General features: G+C 32.4%; 8 protein-coding genes across 15 annotated transcripts in view; 4 read left to right on the top strand and 4 right to left on the bottom strand.

Annotated features, from left to right (window-relative positions):
* The window catches only part of Npl4 (nuclear protein localization 4), a 10,895-nt gene extending 3,414 nt beyond the window's left edge, over positions 1 to 7,481 (top strand). For 2 of the 3 annotated variants that reach the window (XM_035083453.1, XM_035083452.1), the window contains exons 11-13: positions 5,964 to 6,115; positions 6,282 to 6,734; positions 7,038 to 7,481. In XM_035083453.1, coding sequence (XP_034939344.1) covers positions 5,964 to 6,115; positions 6,282 to 6,734; positions 7,038 to 7,050 — 618 coding nt within the window. In that variant the 3' untranslated portion in view covers positions 7,051 to 7,481. Of the gene's footprint in view, positions 1 to 5,963; positions 6,116 to 6,281; positions 6,735 to 6,837 lie in introns of all 3 variants that reach the window. The other variant, XM_035083454.1, reaches the window with a different exon arrangement.
* On the bottom strand, positions 240 to 5,698 carry LOC118066978 (uncharacterized). The gene is made up of 4 exons (XM_035083459.1): positions 5,094 to 5,698; positions 4,189 to 4,512; positions 3,855 to 4,004; positions 240 to 3,764 (listed from the first exon to the last, which is right to left on the bottom strand). The coding sequence occupies exons 2-4, from the start codon at positions 4,510 to 4,512 to the stop codon at positions 2,418 to 2,420; spliced, it is 1,821 nt and encodes a 606-aa protein (XP_034939350.1). The 5' UTR covers positions 5,094 to 5,698; the 3' UTR covers positions 240 to 2,417.
* On the bottom strand, positions 7,467 to 8,346 carry LOC118066985 (EKC/KEOPS complex subunit TPRKB-like). Its single transcript, XM_035083478.1, has 3 exons — positions 8,297 to 8,346; positions 8,165 to 8,266; positions 7,467 to 8,071 (listed from the first exon to the last, which is right to left on the bottom strand). Exon 3 carries the CDS (start codon positions 8,062 to 8,064, stop codon positions 7,522 to 7,524), a length of 543 nt encoding a protein of 180 aa, XP_034939369.1. The 5' UTR covers positions 8,065 to 8,071; positions 8,165 to 8,266; positions 8,297 to 8,346; the 3' UTR covers positions 7,467 to 7,521.
* LOC118066984 (DNA-binding protein RFXANK) lies at positions 8,207 to 9,554 on the top strand. The gene is made up of 3 exons (XM_035083476.1): positions 8,207 to 8,712; positions 8,784 to 9,137; positions 9,258 to 9,554. The coding sequence occupies exons 1-3, from the start codon at positions 8,449 to 8,451 to the stop codon at positions 9,450 to 9,452; spliced, it is 813 nt and encodes a 270-aa protein (XP_034939367.1). The 5' UTR covers positions 8,207 to 8,448; the 3' UTR covers positions 9,453 to 9,554.
* On the bottom strand, positions 9,188 to 12,273 carry deltaCOP (coatomer subunit delta). The gene is made up of 8 exons (XM_035083468.1): positions 12,135 to 12,273; positions 11,902 to 11,941; positions 11,568 to 11,791; positions 11,102 to 11,493; positions 10,877 to 11,044; positions 10,482 to 10,795; positions 10,084 to 10,400; positions 9,188 to 9,994 (listed from the first exon to the last, which is right to left on the bottom strand). Exons 1-8 carry the CDS (start codon positions 12,135 to 12,137, stop codon positions 9,905 to 9,907), a joined length of 1,548 nt encoding a protein of 515 aa, XP_034939359.1. The 5' UTR covers positions 12,138 to 12,273; the 3' UTR covers positions 9,188 to 9,904.
* On the top strand, positions 12,253 to 13,844 carry LOC118066983 (protein IMPACT-like). Of its 5 annotated transcripts, none has more exons than XM_035083471.1 (5): positions 12,313 to 12,377; positions 12,460 to 12,623; positions 12,688 to 12,920; positions 13,044 to 13,289; positions 13,394 to 13,844. In XM_035083471.1, exons 2-5 carry the CDS (start codon positions 12,603 to 12,605, stop codon positions 13,704 to 13,706), a joined length of 813 nt encoding a protein of 270 aa, XP_034939362.1. In that variant the 5' UTR covers positions 12,313 to 12,377; positions 12,460 to 12,602; the 3' UTR covers positions 13,707 to 13,844. The 5 variants fall into 5 exon arrangements, with proteins under 5 accessions (XP_034939365.1, XP_034939362.1, XP_034939364.1 ...); XM_035083473.1 differs by having other exon boundaries at positions 12,330 to 12,377; positions 12,591 to 12,623; XM_035083474.1 differs by lacking the exon at positions 12,460 to 12,623 and having other exon boundaries at positions 12,253 to 12,318.
* On the bottom strand, positions 13,142 to 16,609 carry LOC118066973 (WD repeat-containing protein CG11141). 2 transcript variants are annotated; one of them, XM_035083451.1, is made up of 3 exons: positions 16,245 to 16,609; positions 14,154 to 16,175; positions 13,142 to 13,273 (listed from the first exon to the last, which is right to left on the bottom strand). In XM_035083451.1, exons 2-3 carry the CDS (start codon positions 16,126 to 16,128, stop codon positions 13,263 to 13,265), a joined length of 1,986 nt encoding a protein of 661 aa, XP_034939342.1. In that variant the 5' UTR covers positions 16,129 to 16,175; positions 16,245 to 16,609; the 3' UTR covers positions 13,142 to 13,262. The 2 variants fall into 2 exon arrangements, with proteins under 2 accessions (XP_034939342.1, XP_034939341.1); XM_035083450.1 differs by lacking the exon at positions 13,142 to 13,273 and adding an exon at positions 13,856 to 14,070.
* Positions 16,574 to 18,640, top strand: U4-U6-60K (U4-U6 small nuclear riboprotein factor 60K). Its single transcript, XM_035083466.1, has 3 exons — positions 16,574 to 17,359; positions 17,455 to 18,043; positions 18,115 to 18,640. Exons 1-3 carry the CDS (start codon positions 16,837 to 16,839, stop codon positions 18,572 to 18,574), a joined length of 1,572 nt encoding a protein of 523 aa, XP_034939357.1. The 5' UTR covers positions 16,574 to 16,836; the 3' UTR covers positions 18,575 to 18,640.
* The last annotated feature ends 1 nt before the right edge of the window (position 18,641 follows it).

Here is an 18,641-nt window from a genome sequence, read left to right as displayed (position 1 = left end):
AAAATTATTGATATTACTTGATTCAAAAGGAAAGGATGGTTAAGGTAAATAAAAAACAATTTCATGAACGAAATAGAGAATATTTTATGAACAAAACATGATAGATTGTTTTCAAGTACATTTGGTTGAAATAACGTCTATTAAACCCATGCGTAGATGATGAACAATAATACATAATAATTATCATAGTAACAATAGGCCAGTTAAAAAACAATAATTCTTTCTTCAAACTTTTTCACTTCTATTGTCAATAGTACAAAAAAAAATCTTTCAGTTAAAAATTTTCCTTGCCATACAACAAAAACATACAACACATGTGAAACGAAAAATTTAAAAAAAATAGTTAAAATGCAACTTACAAATTTAGTCATGATAGATTGTGTTTTTTTTTTATTATTTAGACTTGATATATTTTACTGTTGTAATTCGATTTGCGAGGGTAAGGATACAACTGAAGGTCATCGAAATCGGTATTACAATCTACGCGTTTTTTTTTTACCTCGTCGCGTTCATAAAAATATATGTCTATGTACAGATAGGACGTGTTTTTATAATATCGTGAATAATATTGTTTTTAAATGTAATTTTTTTTTAATTAGCGCGGACACGTGGGCTACATCGGAGCTCAGAAAATATAAGTTTATTTCGTTTTAATTCGTCGTGATTTGCACACTTCAGGATATATGTTTAATATGTTTTGTCATAATACGATGACATATTTTTCATTAATAATAATAATGATATCTATCATTATTATATACTCATTCTTAACTACATTTATATTTTCCCTTTCTTCCCGCGTCCTTATTCAATAATTACCTCGCCTAATTGTACATAATTTTCATACAACCAACAAATTTTAAAACTTTTATATTTAACGTCAAAATGAAATTCACTTCACAAAAAGGCGTTCACAACAACATGATGTGCAATATTACCTCTCCATGTGTACATTTAAGAAATTACGTGTGAGTGCATTCTTTTAATTCTTCTCATAACTAATTATTTTTCACGATTAATACCGTCTTATCATTGGACTACCATTGTACCATTACGCGGGAATATTCGTTTTTACACTTTATAATACATAACAATTAGAATTAACGAACATTTTATACGAGCAATTTTTATTCTCTCTAACGCATATGTAATCTTTTAATATTTTGATATACATATATTTTTTCATATATATATTATAAAGGAATGATTTGTTCAGATATACATCGCGTAGATTCCTTCTTTGTCTTATATATTTTTTTTTTGTATTTTATAATATTATAATTCATTAAGATTTTTTGTCGCCACTGACGATCGGAAGTTTATTTTGATATCACGAGGACATTTCTTCGCGGTCTACGCTTGCAATTAGGCCCCATATATATTCGCACATTTAGATTCTAAATATTATAATACAGTACAGCTTTTTCATAAGACTGATCTGTACAATAATCATGGAGTAACGAAAGAAAATAAGGAAGACATTTTATTTGTCTCTAAAGTCAACCTTATTTTTTCGCTGCTGTACAATCAAATAATTAACACCATTGATAATTCTATAAATTTCACAAAAAATCTTTCAATTACATTGACCAACAACACACAAGTCCTCAACTAAAAATATATCTATGAATTTATATATTATGTATTGCATATAATAATCATTTTTACATACATAATATATAAATTCAACATGTGTTTATTCACACACTCGTCATAATTCTTATAATAATTTTCATCTTTTTTTCATGACTTCTTCTTCTTCTTCATTAATACACTTATTTTTTTATACATATCGCTTGCTAAATATATCGTCAAAACTAAGGTCCATCTTTCGCGATTACCTCTTTAAAAAATCTAGAGTTTTATCGTATAGGTAAAGTCAAGAAGAGAAAATATATAATGATTATAAATGACAAGTCGTGTGTCAAAATAAACTTTATATAGCTAAAAAGTTTTGTTTTTTTTTATCGATTTTACGATCGATATGAGGTACGTATGTATTGGAACCATCGTCGTTTTTCGTAGACATGGCATTCTATCCAGATATAGATGCCTTTCATATATAGCAAAAAATATGGATCTATTATCAATTTCAACATCATTATTTTTCTTAGTTTCTTCTTTATATTCTCGCTTCAAAAATAGATTCAACATCTTTAAATCTCTATTTGTATAGTGTTAATGGATTCACTTAAATTAAACTCAACAGTGCACCATAAGCACAAAAGGTGCAACCTACGTATAACGATGGTCACGCCGTTATATTATTATTTTATATATATATATATTTATACCATGATTCTTTTAATCAATGAAATTTTTTCACACAATACATTTACTTCCTAATGATTCCGAATTGCAAAAACGCATAAAGGTCATCGAATTGCATTTGTTTGCACTCATTTATCGATGGTGCGTTACAATTTTCCACATTTCGTAATAATAATCGTTTTGGTAGGTTTACCAGTTTGATCACCGAACGTAGATATTTTTTCAACTAGTTCTAAACCTTCAACAACATGCCCAAAGATACCAGTAAAACCACGCATCTCTTGAAGTATTATTCGAAATTGCGAACCCACCATTCCAAAATTATCGTGTCGTTTTTGTGTTCGACGCATACCGACTGCGCCTCTAACAGCAGGAAACTTGGTATCATCAGGCATGAAATAGCCATCTTCATAAATGCTACGTCCACCTCGACCATTATTAAGTTCAAAATCGCCAGTGATTACTGATTCACCTTCCCAACATTGGAATATCGAACATCCTTTGTAACCTACACCTATTTCACCCGTTGCTAAAACGCTAAAATTTTTTGCCATTTTTGGTGCGACATCAGGCCGTACTTCAATAACAATTCTTCCATGTGGAGATCCATTGACTTCAATATTAAAATAATACATTGGATAAGGATTTGATGGACCACGAAGTGCGACTGTCATATTACTGTTGCTTGTTGGTGAATGAACAGCTGATAGGCCTCCAACAGCACTAGCACCACTTGAATTGTTGTCTTGTATGAAAGAATTTTGTTGAGGTTGAAGAATGGAATTAGGAGCTGTTGCTACTGGTTTTACTGATGGTGAACCAGGTGGAATAAGTAATTGAGGCTGTTGTTGAGGAGGTGGTGGTGGTGGTTGTTGTTGTGTTAGTGGAACTGGATGAATTTGAATAGATCCAAGTGGAGCTGGAGCTGGCATCATGTTAGTGTGATAGTCAATAGAACCATTCTGAATGTGCTGTTTGCTCACTACATATCTTGAATATAATTGAGACATGCAATAATTCGCTAGGAAGAGAATAGGATTTTGGGCGGCCGCTAGATTATTGGGTACTCGTCCATTTCCTGGTGCCTGAAGTAAGATTGGCTCACCTGAATGAATACTTGCAAGGGCTTGCTTTAGAAGGGGGAAATCAAACACGACTCGGGAATTACCGATTAAATCATCCAATTGACATTGTAGCATCATTTCTTGATATTTGCTTTGTAACCTCTGTTTTTCCATTACAAGATGAGAATGAAGACTATAAACATCACTTGGTCCGTCACTGACCTGTAAACTTGCTTTCGCCTTCCCAAGAGTTTCCCGAGCTTCTGATATTTCTGGAAAGTGAGTCCATCCATTTTGCAAATCAGTCTCTACGTGTGTCTTCAATGTAACACAAGCTTCTAGAACTTTAATTAAAAACTCTCTTTGCTGCGTTGCCAGTCTCTGAATCTCTGTGGATAACTTTCCCATTGTGACTAATTCCAGTTGGACCTGAAAAAAAATAATCACTTTTTTCTCTCTCTTTCTTTCTTTTTTCTATCGCTTGTTTTTTATTCAATTTAAATTGAACAAATTACTTACGTCGGATATAAGTTGTTCTTTGGCATCTGATTGCGTTTTTATTTGATGGCCAGGATGTTCATGAGGTGTTGCACAAGCTCGACATAGTAATACACAGCATGATGAACACCACAAGGCAAGAGGCATTCCATGGGTGTGACAATTTTCACTCTGGAACAAATCATAAATTATATACTTCAGCTAAACTAAAGTTTATCCATTCTAAAGATACATGAAGTTCAACCTTGAAGTATAATCCTATTAAAATATAGTGTTTTCAATAGGGCTTCTTGTTTGCCATGTGCTTTCATCGAATGATTATTAAAGACATTTTCATAAATCAATTTATAAATACCTTTCTTTCTTTCTCAGTTTGTTGTTTGCAAGATGTGTTGTTACTCGAATTAATTTTGAGGTAGGAAAAACTGTTGGCCAAGGCAAGTAGAGGAGAATTAGTAGGTAATGCATCAGGTCCTTGATCACCAAGTTCTGTTCTCTTCCAGCAATGAGCACATAATAATTCACGTCCTTTTAACAAATTATTTTCTATACAACGCAAGCAAAAATAGTGCTTGCAGCTTAGATATTTTGGACATTGCTCAGCATTATTGTACTTTTGTTTGCAATAACCACATAGAGTCAATTCCTCTAAATCCGTTAATACACTTGGATCAAGCATCTAGAAAATATTGTTGTTTCTCAATTAGTAATGTATACGATTTACGAAACATATATTTTTGAATAAAAAAACAATCTGGGTAACAAGTAGGTATTGATATCACGCGTGCGCTTAAAAGCCCGCCAAAAGTTTACGGAAGCTCGATGTATGAGGAAGAAAAAAGGGGCGGTTGGCAGACCGGCAGATGAGGGAGTGAGAAGATTAATGAAAGAGGAAGAGCCACTGACTGCATATACGCAACTACGCAAAAACAAGTTATTTTGTCGTAGCTTTAGAATTTTTGTTGATTTAATCACGTGATTTAATTACTAATCAATATGTTTAATTAACTTCTTCAATATTGTTTTAATAATTATGAAATTACCGCGCTTTTTATTCGTCAAATGTAGACACAACATACTACACGTTGGTTACATTGATGAGGTAACATACACACAGGAGTCAATAGACACAATACACACATGAGAGACAGTGATGAGGCCGGCCACGTTTTGTATCAATTTGATGAATTTTAAAGCTCGTGATATATATTTATTGGGTTGTTTATTTATCAGTCCATTCATTATGAATTAAAGTCATACCGTGTTGGTTGGAGAATGTTGCACCGAGGAAGAGAAGTCCGTGTCGTCGTACTTCTCAACGCCAAGTCCAAGTTGTATATCGTATATCGTAGAAGCAGTCCTACACACCCGCGTCCGAAATCCCGCGCCTTACTGCTTGAACATCAAAGTATCAATACCGAATTAACTTTGTGCGGCATCTTAAAACGCGGAATCCATCAATCAAGAATATTGTTTTGAAATGTATGTTTGTAAATGATGTTGGTATTTCTCAGTTGATTCTTACTCTTAGTTAATACTACTCTCTTTCCCCCCTGCTCTGTTTTTTCCCTTGATCGCGCGCGCGGCCCAAAGGCGGCACTAGTAAGCGATGTTTGACGGACTTTTTGTTTTCAATCACGCTCGCGTTGAGACGTTATCAAACGGGTTATGTGGACTGCATAATGTCGACTTGCCGGCAACTCCGTGTGTCACCCAGACACCTCTTTAACTTGTGCTAACGTATTGCCACATCATGACGTTTGGTTCACTAGACTAACCACTAGCATGGCGGCGAGCAACCGAACGACGACCGACACCAACACATATATGAAAACATCCATACAATTTCAACAAACGGCGAGGGCGCAGTGTCGCTACTGACTTGCCAACGCTGTTGCTCTCTTCCTCCTACTTCTCCACCTTCTCTTCCTCTTCCTCCTCCTCCTCCTCTTCATTGCAAAACCTTCGTTCTGCCCGCTTCACCCCTCCAAAAGTCGATAACTCATACGCGTACCGGCGCGTATGGTACGTTCTTCTCAACTCCCATTTCACCACTCGATCAAACCCGCGCCAACTTTGATTCTTTTATGCTTCATTTATGATTTCATATTTTTATGTTTACTCTTCCAGGAGAAAGATTCATATGGCAATGAAGTATTGAGATTAGCCAGACCACTTCCAGTTGAGTACTTATTGGTTGATGTGCCAGCATCTACACCTTTGACACCTCAATTTACGTTCTTTGCTAGTGATCATGTCAATCCTTTCCCAGTAGAAAATAGGTAAGTTAACACAACACTTTTAAACAAAATCATTCAATTTATCTGAAAATAATTGAATTATTGTTCAGGCCAATAAAAATGTTGTTTTCTTTTTATTTTAATGATAATAAGTTGTAGTTATAAAGCCATAATAGACTCTCGTTAATTGTGACATTTTTTTTTTAAGGCTGGTTGATGGACAAGTACAAGATTTTGATTCTTTATGTACGTATATGCAGCAATTTGGATCGGATCAATTTCTCGAAGCTATATCAGACTTCCATTTATTGTTATTCATTGCTACAATGGACATGCTCCCAATGAAAGATCATATGGCACCGCTTTTGGAAGCAATTAGATTAAATGACAGTGAGAAAGCACGCAATTGGGCTAGAAGTGAACACTGGGCAACAGTAGAACAATTAATATCAGCTACAGCAGCGTCTTCCTCTCTTTCATCACCAACTGTTACTTTCGGCAATGACACTATGAGGGCTACTTCATCTGCATTTGGTGCTGATGGAACAAATGTTGGTACTGGATCTGGTCCTGCATCTAATCAACCACTTTGGACATGTCCTTATTGTACATTTTTAAATCAAGCTGAATTAGGATCTTGTGAAATGTGCAGTTTACCAAGGTATTAATCTTATTGCAAAATATCAACTTCATTTAATTTATTCATTTACATTATTATTATTATTTCTTCATTTGTTAAACATTGTTTATTTTTTTTTATACAGGATGTAGAAAATATTGAAGAACTGGACAAGTTTTTACATTTAACTTATTTTCTTCTCGATCTTGATTTTGTCAGGCAAAAATAAAAACACCAAATAATATCGATTTTATTTTTTGTGTGCATGATATTGATCATTAAAAGTATAAATGAATAATGTTTTTGTTAAAATTATCTATTTAATTTTTTGGATTATCCTTGTAGGATGCTTCTCTGAGTAGGATGCGACACCTTAAAAACGTGATGAATTAAGCAATGAAGAAGAATAATTAAGTGAAGATAAACAAAAACATTTGAGAAAAAGAAACTCATGATATACATCCGTATGACGACTGATGACAACCGATTCACGTAAAAACTGTACCATAATTTAACGACTTTTATTTATAAAACTTTAAACAAGTGATAACTGTGATACAGGAGTGAAAAATGAAAAGTTATGCATGATAAATTAATGATTGAATAAACTGTTGATTGTAGTAAGATAATGACATTAATTGTAATTATCATTGCAATTGAACTGGAAAACTTTTCAGAATTTATTGGTTGTATTTAATTGGTCCAGGTCGTCTTGGTCGGGTGATTTTATTCAAGAATATGATTAATTTAGTGGAAATAAATAATAAAACGGTATAATATTAAAAAAAACCCAATAGTTTTTATTTCATGTAAACATAAGTATCAAAATTTATCTCATTTTAATTGGATAACTCCCTCCTATCCTACTAATAACAGCATCAACTAAACTAGATGTTTCTAATTCATTTCGACCTATTTTGTATATTTCCTTAATTAATTTCTCATTACAGCATTTCCTTATGTCCAAAAATGAGGTTAGCTGACCGTTAATATGACTAACAATTTCTTCTGGATATTCTTTGTTTTCTTTCTCATGAATTACAACTATTACAACATTTTCATCGTCGTCCTGAGCTCCAAATCGATTTAATGATGCAGATATACTATCTGATAGTGACATGAGATAAATCATTTCAGTAAATACAGATTTTGTAACAAGTATACCTAATTTTTCTCTTTTGACTGCCTTATTAGCTGCTACTACAACTTGGAAGACATCTATTATAAGAGATACTTTGAGGATACAACATTTTAATTCTCCTGATAATACTTTTTTCCGGAATTCGGGCATATTGCTCACATTGGTATAGAAATATAATGATAGTGATTTTCCAGTATCTTGATCCAGTTGTTGTTCAAATACTTTTTCCATTGTGACTCTAGAATATAAATTAAATTATTTTCACACTTGTGATAAATGAATAAATAAATAAATCTATATAATATAAAAATTTAACTATTATATTACTAACCTGAATTTTTATTTAATAATAATTTTATCATAAATATCATTAATAAATTATTTTTCTACGAATGTTATTAATTATCACTGATTACAGAGTAATATTCACAATTTGAATGATATTCAGAGTAATATTCACAATTTTATATAGCCTCTAAACGACGCATGACATTAGGCCGCTATCACCGTTGTCATAACAATAGATGGAAACTCTTCCGAAGCTTAAGCTTGTAGAAAATAGTAAACAAAGTTCAATTTCGAATGGTGTAGTAATGCTATTCAAATAAATTGATAATGGATCCTAAATTTCATACGGAAGTAATTTTAAAAGAAGAAATAATTGAGCCAAATGAAACATACGAGTTTGTAGACGATAGTAAAAATGGAGCAAATGATAATAAAAGTGAAGGATCTATTGGTATTCGACCGAGACCACTAATTTGTAAGCCAGAAAATGTAAACATTGACTGTAAAGCTGAACCAATTGAAAATAAACGACATTGGGCGCCAGGAGCTTGGCAAGATGCTACTAGAACAAGTGCATTTCAACCTTATAAGGTTAGGAATTTTTTGAAATAATGATTTTTATGTGACTTTTCTAACATCAATATTTGATTACACTATTTTAGCCTCCAACACTACTCACGAATTTACAAAGAGGCAATACGAAAACTGAAATTCCTCAATTATATGCTAGTAGTGATATAACTTTTCACACATTGGCGGGACAAGGTGAATTAACGGCTGATCATTTGAAATCAGTATCAGTAGATGCTCTTGATAAAAATGGGCTGACAGGATTAATGTGGGCTGCTGCTCACGGTCAACTTGGAAGTGCTAGACAATTGATCAAAGCTGGAGCTGATAAAAATTACAAAGGACCTAATGGAGAAACTGCATTACATCTTGCAGCATCTAATGGCCATCATGACCTTGTGAAATTATTACTTAATAATGATGCTGATGTTGATGTTGTTGATGAGGTAAACTGCTCAACCAGCATTTTTTGTGAATTATAGAACGAAATATTAACGTCAGTTTAAAATTATTATTTATTTAAGTCTAAATGTACAAAGAAATGAATTTTAAATAATTTTTTACAGGAGGGAAATACTCCATTAATTTATGGGGCATATGGAGATCATCCCCATGTATGTTACGAGTTATTGACACGTGGTGCTGATGTAACTCATAGAAATATTCACAATATTAGCGCATATCATGCAGCGATCTTGAAAAAATCATCGACAGCCAAAGCCGTTATTGAAAATTATTTAATACAACAATTAGTAGTTTAAATTTTTTTGTAGTTGATATGATGAAAAGAATACAATACTGTATATATTTCCAAGAGGTTACAGCTTTTAATAAAAATAACTTGTTATGTTTTTGATACCTAAGCTATACATATATTTTTCTAATGTATACATTTAAAAATAATACTTAACAAAAAAAAGAATAGAAATGCATTAAACGACATATTATTTTTATCTACTTAAATCATCAACTATCAATAAATCATATAGCTATTCACAATTTCATTTAAAAATGAAGAAGTGATATCAGTGCCATTAACGTTTGATCTGTATAAATTTTCATGATTGAAAACTGTTTTTTTTTCGTTTTATTTGAAAATTGGACTGCATTTAGGCATAAAAAATTGATTCATAAATTATCCACCTTTAATTATATGGTCTACCATATTTTTGTGAATACAAAGAAATTTCTATTTGTATTTTTGTGTATAAAATTATACCACTTCATAGTTGTCTGTTAGGAATACCGTATCTACTGAATGTTTAACAGGACTTTCATCTTCAACAAGAAGCACATCAACGACCTTAAAAAAAAAAATGAAAAGAGTACTATTAGAAAATTGTTTAAAAAAAACATTGTAACTTTTAGCATTAAAAAAAACTATGTAAGTACCTTAATCTTAGCATAGGAAGTTTTCGAGGTAAATGAAACTCGGAGTGGGAAAAAGTCTGCCGGAGTTGTGGACGGTGCTGAAAATTCCATAGAGCCAGATTTTGATGATGCATCTACCAAAGGTAATGACCAAACAAGTGTATTCCTTCTAGATGCATGGGTATATTGACCATCACATTCATTAACAATAGGATTACAACCAACTGGTAGTGGAATACTAATTAGCACATCATTCAATTCTAAATCAGTGTGCTCAAGTTCGTATTCAATGTTAACATCACATCCATTTTCGCCATTTTCCGAGGGCCAACAATTAACTAAAAATTGAGAAAATTATTAGAAAATAAATTTCAAATTAATTGTAAATAATCATAATTTTTAAATGTGAGTCTGCTTACTAGAAAGCGGCAATGCCGTTTCATCCTGAGTTTGCAATCTCCATTTTAAAACACCCACGTCTGTATTTAATGGGAATGGTTTTGTTGGAATTTTCAAACCAATTTGTCCGTGTGTTCTAAATAGATCTTTATCTACATTTGGATGTGTCTGTAGCTGAATACCTCTCGCATCCTCATTTTCCAGCTGGACACGTATTCGGCCCCATTTTTCGTCAGATATATGAAGTGTCACTAAACCATGCAATTCAAAGTATTGAACTCCACCATCACGTCCCACACGAACATTAAGCTTTTCTTCTTGCCTCAAATGTACTCTGTAATCGTTATTGAAAAATTAATAGACTTTGATATATCTATACTGTTCAATACAGTCAGCTTATAAAAAATTGACTTACGGTTCTGTGTTAATTATTTGTGGCGCTATAGGCGCAATCTTATTGTCCGTAGATTTAGTATTGGCAACTACTGTTTCACCTTCTTCTTTCAATTGATCTACAAATGAATCTACATCGCGAACTTTTCCACCTAATTTCATTGCACTGGGTCCAGATGATGTAGGCTTTCTATAAAAATAACATTAAATAAAATTTAATAAAAACATGAATAATAATTAAACTTACGAAGATGGCGTATAACTTGGTTTGATAGGTTCAGGCACATAATTAGCAGAGTCTCCAACTGTAGGAGTTGGAGTAAAATTGTTACTTGTGTTCCCGTAACCTCCTCCAAAGCCAGGACTTTTGATACCACCCTTTTTATTAGCCTCCATTCTTTGCCTTTGTAATTCCTTTGCTTTCTCCCTCATCTTATTTTTAGCTTCACGTTCTTGTGTAAACCTTACAGCTTGATACACTCTTTCTTCGTGAGAATCCATCTCTACAAAGGTCCTAATTTGTGCAAGATTTACACTTTCTCGATAACCAAGAGCAACTATTTCGTCAAAGGCAAATATTAAGTTGAATGCATTGTCAGCTATTTCAGATTCTTCCATAGACTTACAGTACTCTGGAATCTATTGATTGACAGAAAAATATTAATTTATTGTTAATCAATTTTTCTTTTAATTTATTTGAAAGCAATACTTACAACTCGAGCAAACAATCTAAGAGTTTCTAAATCCTCTAAAATATTACTCGCTTTAGTTGTGATTAAAAGCATGTACAATTTTTCCAAAGGTTGATAGACATATCTAACTGATTCAGTTTCTACAAAAGTGTGCTGTTTTCCAGTACTCATTAATTTTGGAAAAGCTGCTAAAAGACCTTCTATTCTGGCTTTTGTCATCTCCACAAATTGCCGGGAAATAATAGCTGAAATAAAAAAATTAATTACAAATATTGACCTTAAGATCATCATGATAACGAAATAGTAAATTATTGGTTATGTAAATACATGATGTAAAAAAAAGTATTGTACTTACTTTTCCCGGTTTTTGTGGTTACAGCAGCCGCAATAAGTACCTAAAATATATAATTTATCGATTAACAATGAGAATTAATAAAATTTTAGTTAAATACTTGTGGCAATTAAATGAACATCAGGATGGCAGATGAGATTAATGGTTAATTAGTAGAATATAAGTAATTGACTTTATAAGCATGGGTGTGGCTATTGTATAAAGAAATAAAATAATTCAAATCTTGAAATATTTACCATTTTGATGGTCCAATTATTATTTCGGTAGCGGTGTATTTATTAACCTAATAAACAGTTGATTTGTGCCAGCGTATCTTTAACATATCACATCAGGAAAAGCGACGACAGAGGGGGCGCACTTTAGATGACGTGTGCAGACGTGACGTTCATGCAAGTTTTCACTGTGGCGACAAAATGAAAAGTAAGTAATAATGCTACCACTTGTAGCTGCTCCGAAATTGAGAAAAATTTTTATGTACAGTAAAGTATTTTTTTTATTTATTTAATTGTTCTTATTTATGTTTATTTTATGAATTTGATCATGTCATTCACACATTTACAGTATGCTAAATATCCACCAATCACAGCATTTTCTACCTACTTCCACTTCCTGTTCTATCGTATGAATACATTTTTTATCACACCAAAACATATTGCTATTTAAAACTTGATAATTCATGCTCATGTCTTTAGCATTTAATCGACATGGATAATCTTAGTCAGCAGGTATTGTTTTCGGAATAATAAACAAAATGTAATAAAAAAAATTTCTATCAATATTTTATTTTAGATCGATGAAGTTGAAGCCTTAGTGGCTATTTACGGAGACGATTGGCAAGTAGAAGATGAAGAGAATCGAGCTTTTAGTATGAATATACGTGATGGAGATAAATTCGTAAAACTTTATGTTAAATTATCTAATGATTATCCTTCTTCTGCTCCACCGTATTATGAATTATCAGCACCTCATTTAAATTTTCAACAAAAGAATCATATTTGTCAACTTCTTGAAGAGGTATACTTGTAGGTTTCATCGAAAAATTTTTTTAATTTTCTGTATTTATTTTATATAATTACAATCATTTGTCATTTTCTTATCAACATTACACAAAAAAACTTACATTAATAATTAAAATATTTATTTAGATCAGCGATCGGCGAACCAATTTTATATGCGTGGATTGAAAGAATTAGAGAAGAATTACAAATAAATAATAACAATGATCTTAAAGAACCAAATTCAGAAGAAAATGATGAAAAGATAGCCCAAATAGTACCGTCATTAAATGATATCGAAGAATGTCCAAAGATTTATCATGGTGATGTAATTGTAGATAGAAAAAGTTCATTCCAAGGCCATGCAGCTCAAGTATTTTCTGTTAAACAAGTCAAGTAGGTTATCATAATTATTTTCATCAATGAAAATTATTAATACTTTATTTATTTAATACCATAAATCATCAAGAAAATTTTACTATGACTATTTTAATATTTAGGTTAGTTTTGAAGAGTTTGCTGGAAATCAAAAAAATAGATCAAGCTACTCATAATATTTATGCATACAGAATACTGAATGATGATACAAAAATAGTAGCTCAAGATTGTGAAGATGATGGAGAAAGTCAAGCAGGTGGAAGATTATTACATTTATTACAAATAGTTGATGTAAAAAATGTGATAGTTGTTGTATCCAGATGGTATGGAGGAATACATTTAGGACCAGATAGATTTCGACACATAAATAATGCAGCTCGACAAGCTTTAGAGACTGCAAATTTAATAAGCAGAAATAAAGATCACAAAAAGTGAATTTGTATATATGTAAATAACAATATCTTTGATACAACAATGCTTGATTTATATATTTTTTTATGACTAGCATAAAAAATATCAAAACAACTTTAACTAACATTAAAATAATCAATGTATAAGATTCTGAAGAATAGATAAAATTGAAAATTTATAATATTGCACGCAATGTTATTTATATGATCAGTTATAAATATTAGTATCATAATTAAAGCAGTTTAACTAATTTTAGTAATACGAAAAATTGTGCTAAGAACAGAGGGAAAGGCTTAAAATGTCTAGATAAATTATTCAACGGATGAAACAACCACCCAATCATCTGTTTCGTCAAAAACTGTTGAGGAGACGAATTCTTTCGCGAGGGCTGCAAAAAAATTATGTTTTATAATAATTAACAATTTTATTCTAACTTGTTTTGAGATTATTTTATTTAAAAGAAAGGATTACCATTAAATTGATATTCCAGCTCCATTGAACGTCCATTTTTTTGGCACGGTTTTTTATTATAACTTTCATCTTCATCTGATTCATCTGTATGTTCACTCGCTACATCATTCTGTTCAGTATTCAATACTGGTGGTTCTATTGTAGGTTCTGTACAATTTACATATGTGATAGTATTAAGTGAATTATTAGTGCTTGAATCTAGCGAATAAATTTGGCTTCGTGACATATATTCCGATAAATCAAAGTTTAATACGTCAGCAAGTAATTTTTCCTTATTCTCTACATCCTTTTGTAGCGTCTCTAAATTTCTTTCAGGCTTCAGAAGTGATCCATCGTCAATGCTGAGAGTTAAAAGTGAAGAATGAGTTTCATGAATCGAATTAACATTTGAAAATGTATCTTGGTTTATTGTACTATTTTCATCGTCACATTTATTAATTTTTTTATTCTTTTTTTCCGGTGTAAAAACTACATCCTCAAAATCTTGTTCACTAATTTTTTGGAATATCTGACGCCGATCTTTCTTTGAATCATTATGATTATTGTTGCTATTTTTATTATCCTCTATTCCATATTCCATTTCTATTTTGATTTCGGTAATCAATGGAGTGTCGATATCCAATGGAAGAATTGGAGGCATTTCTGTAGCTTCTTCTGCTTTAACAACAGGATTAGGATCAACTCCACCCCGTGATGGTAATGCGCTTAATGCTTGAATAATATTACTCGGTGTAATCTTGCTAAATGGTATTGTTGAGACAATCGAATTTTCTTTAAGTTTCGATGTCAATCCAAGTAAGCTGACGGTTACCGGTTTGCTAATCTCGACAAATGATGGATGCGTTTTGTCCGTTTCCTCGCTCATTTCCACATTACATGCTTCCGGATGATAAGCAATTCTAATGATATTCCTTTCACCTTCAAGTACAAATATTTCATCTCGAGTACACGCTACATCTGTTATTTTTCTCAAGTCACAAACTACAGATGTAATTGCAATTGTTACTGGATTTATAACGTGAATATAATCTTCACTGTATGTAACGAAAAGATCATCGCAAAATGGTAAAAGAACACCAAATGTTGGTTCTCCTCTCTTTTTTTTCAAACTTTCTGGAGCTGGATTCAATAACATAACTTCTGTGTTACTAGTTTGAACAGCATCTTTAAATATCAACGTCTTTGAAACAGTTCCACTTTTATCTGCTTGCCAAAGCCTAAGTCCAGGTCTGCTAGCATAAATAATTGGCTCTTGAGTTGGTGTGTGACGAGTAGCAAAAACAGCTCCTAATTTTCCTAAACTTTTGCGTTCTTTTTGACCAACTTGAGATACTTTATTATTTTGATTTCGGTCAACTAAAATAGTTCTAAAAAGCGTAGAAACTAAAAGCAAGCCTTGTTGATAACTAAGTTGAACTACGGCATATTTTTCATTTAGTAGTTCTGATGATTTTGATAAATGCATGTAAAAATCTATTTCTGTTAAAACCACCAACCCGTCTTGATCTCCACTAAATAATTTCATACCATTTTTTGACCATTCAACTGAAGTAACTGGACTTCTATGTAGTCCTCCAATATTATATCTTTCAATTTGTTTTTTTCTTTTAGGTTTTAAACTATCAGGTAATGATTCTGGCAAGCTTTTTGGTATTTGGAAAACTGTAACGATTCCTTGACTATTTCCTGCAGCCACCATGTAATCTACTGTGGATATCAAACGAAGACACGTGATGCTTGCATAAGTATTTTCACATCGAAGCCTTTGAAGATCGCCAGTTGCTCGATCATACCAGTAAACTAATCCACAATTGGTTCCAATAGCAATAAATTCTGGTACCACATCGATGCATGTAAAAATGATATCTTGGGTGAATATTCCACTTTGCAGTTTTACCGGTATTTGCTGTAACAAACTGGTAAGCGGCGCCCACTCTCTCAAGGGTCCTCCATCCTCACTCATCGGAGTCATCATTATTTTTTGGAGTGATTACACACACATAATTTCACTCATTTATCCAACTACAAAAATTTCAATTGTTAAATTTGTTTTTACAGTCAGTTTGTCTTAAAGTAAATAAAATTACTTACGATTTTTATTAAATGCGGCAAATTGTATGCAAATGTAAAAAAATTCACACATGAGGCGATGTTCTAGAAGCTTTGGTTCATTAGATATTTGATTCGTTGTTTTTTTACCAATTAACTCCACACTATAATAATTCACTTAACAATACTACAATATAAATTATTATTCAATTCATAATTTGATTGTTTAATGTTTAAAATGTAAACAATTTTGACATTCAGTTTTTGGCATTTAACTCACGACGAAATTATTTATCTACAGCAGTAATAAAGGAGCGTTTTCAAAAGAATTTTTTATTTCATAACACACAGGTTTACCAACTGATCAAAAAATATTTCTAACCTTCAATTTTTCAATACATTTGCCGGGGAGTCGAAGAATCACGACAGTGTATCGAAATAATCAACATGATTTTGATTTAAAAATATTATTTTCACTGAATATTATTTCTAATTTTTTTTAGAATCTAATTTAACATGTCCTTACTAAACATTTATCACGTGTAAATACAAATTTAAAAAAAATTAAAAAGTGATAGTTGCCGCTAAGAGGTTAAATCAGTACATAAACAATAATTTGTAAATAGTTTAAAAAATGTCTGACGACGAAGATTTAGTTTATGTAAAGAAAACGAAAACTGTTCACTATGGATCTTTCGAAGAAGCTGAAAGAATTCGTTTGGCAGCAGCAGAACATGCAGATGAAGACAAAGATGGCTCAATTACTGGTAATGAATCAAGTGCTCCTGCTGCGGTGGGAAATATTCACATTTCAAATGAATACATGGAACTGGAAGATGAAATGTCCAAGGATAAACAAGCTTTATTGGAAGAATTTGAAAGAAGAAAAAAAGCTCGACAAATTAATGTTTCAACAGATGATTCAGAGGTGAAAAAAAATTTAAGACAATTAGGTGAGCCAATATGTTTATTTGGAGAGGGTCCAGCTGACAGAAGAGCAAGATTAAGAGAATTACTTGCTAGTCGAGGGGAAGATGCGATCAGAAAGAAGCTTGATGATGAAGATAAACCATTACACATTGTGGAAAAGGAAATTGAAACGACTTGGTACCATGAGGGACCAGAGTCGCTACGGATAGCACGAAAATGGATTGCACGTAATATTTTTCGCTATTTAAGATAAATAATATACAAGCATTTTTAAGATAAATAATTTATTCATATAACTCATATTTATATTATTTCTTTGTAGATTATTCATTACCTAGAGCGAAAGAGAGATTAGAAAGAGCAAGAGAAGAATTAGCACTTCCTGGAGCAACAAGAACTGCTCGAAAACAAGAATTGTTGAAGAAAATTCAAATATTAAGCATTTACTGTTCACAAGTTGGTGATACAAGGCCTATTTCGTATTGCCAGTTTAGTCCTGACTCAAAACTCCTAGCTACCGCTTCATGGTCAGGCTGCTGTAAATTATGGTCCGTACCTGAATGTACACTTTTACGTACACTCAAAGGACATAATCGTTTAGCTAGTTGTATTATATTTCATCCAAAAGCAACCATTACAGAGGACGTTCTTGGTGAAAATAGTAGTCGAGCATGTGTTTTAGCAAGCTGCGATGCTGATGGAAAAGTTAAGCTATGGGCTGGTGGAACTAGCGAAGAACCTCTTGCAGAACTTGAAGGTCATGAGAAAAGAGTTTCCAAAATTGACTTTCATCCTTCTGGCCGATTTTTGGGAACTTGTTGCTATGATTCTTCATGGAGACTTTGGGATCTTGAACAGCAAGAAGAAGTTCTTCATCAAGAAGGACATACCAAGGCTGTCCACTGTATCAGGTAATTTAGTTTGTTTGATGTCAGCCAATATCAAAGAATTTAATAGAATTAATAGAAATATTTTTCTCTAGCTTCCAAGTTGATGGTAGTGTAGTAGCTACTGCTGGCCATGACTGCTTCGGTAGAGTCTGGGATCTCAGAACAGGAAGATGTATTATGTTCATGGAAGGTCATTCAAAGTCAATTTTTGGAATTAATTTCTCACCTAATGGCTTCCAAATGGCTACAGCAAGTGAAGATAACACTTGTAAAATTTGGGATTTACGAAAACGCACATGTTTGTACACAATTCCAGCTCACACCAATCTCTTATCAGATGTCAAATATCAACGAGGTGAGGGTCAATATCTGATTACGGCTTCTTATGATAACACTGCTAAAATCTGGTCTAATAAGACATGGCAGCCATTGAAAACTTTGCAAGGACATGACGGCAAAGTTATGTCCGTTGATGTTTCTCCAGACAACAAATTTATCGCAACAAGTTCGTATGATCGAACGTTCAAGTTTTGGGCTCCAGAAGGCATGTGATTGTCGTAAATTTGTTTATAAATATTTTATATTCTGCAGGGAAAATAAATTTTTGAAATATTCTTAC

The sequence above is a fragment of the Chelonus insularis genome, unplaced genomic scaffold (genome assembly GCF_013357705.1).
Source record: "Chelonus insularis isolate UGA/USDA-ARS -01 unplaced genomic scaffold, ASM1335770v1 contig_358_pilon, whole genome shotgun sequence".
Classification (NCBI taxonomy): Eukaryota; Metazoa; Arthropoda; class Insecta; order Hymenoptera; family Braconidae; genus Chelonus; species Chelonus insularis.
This window is presented reverse-complemented; position numbering and strand designations above follow the sequence as displayed.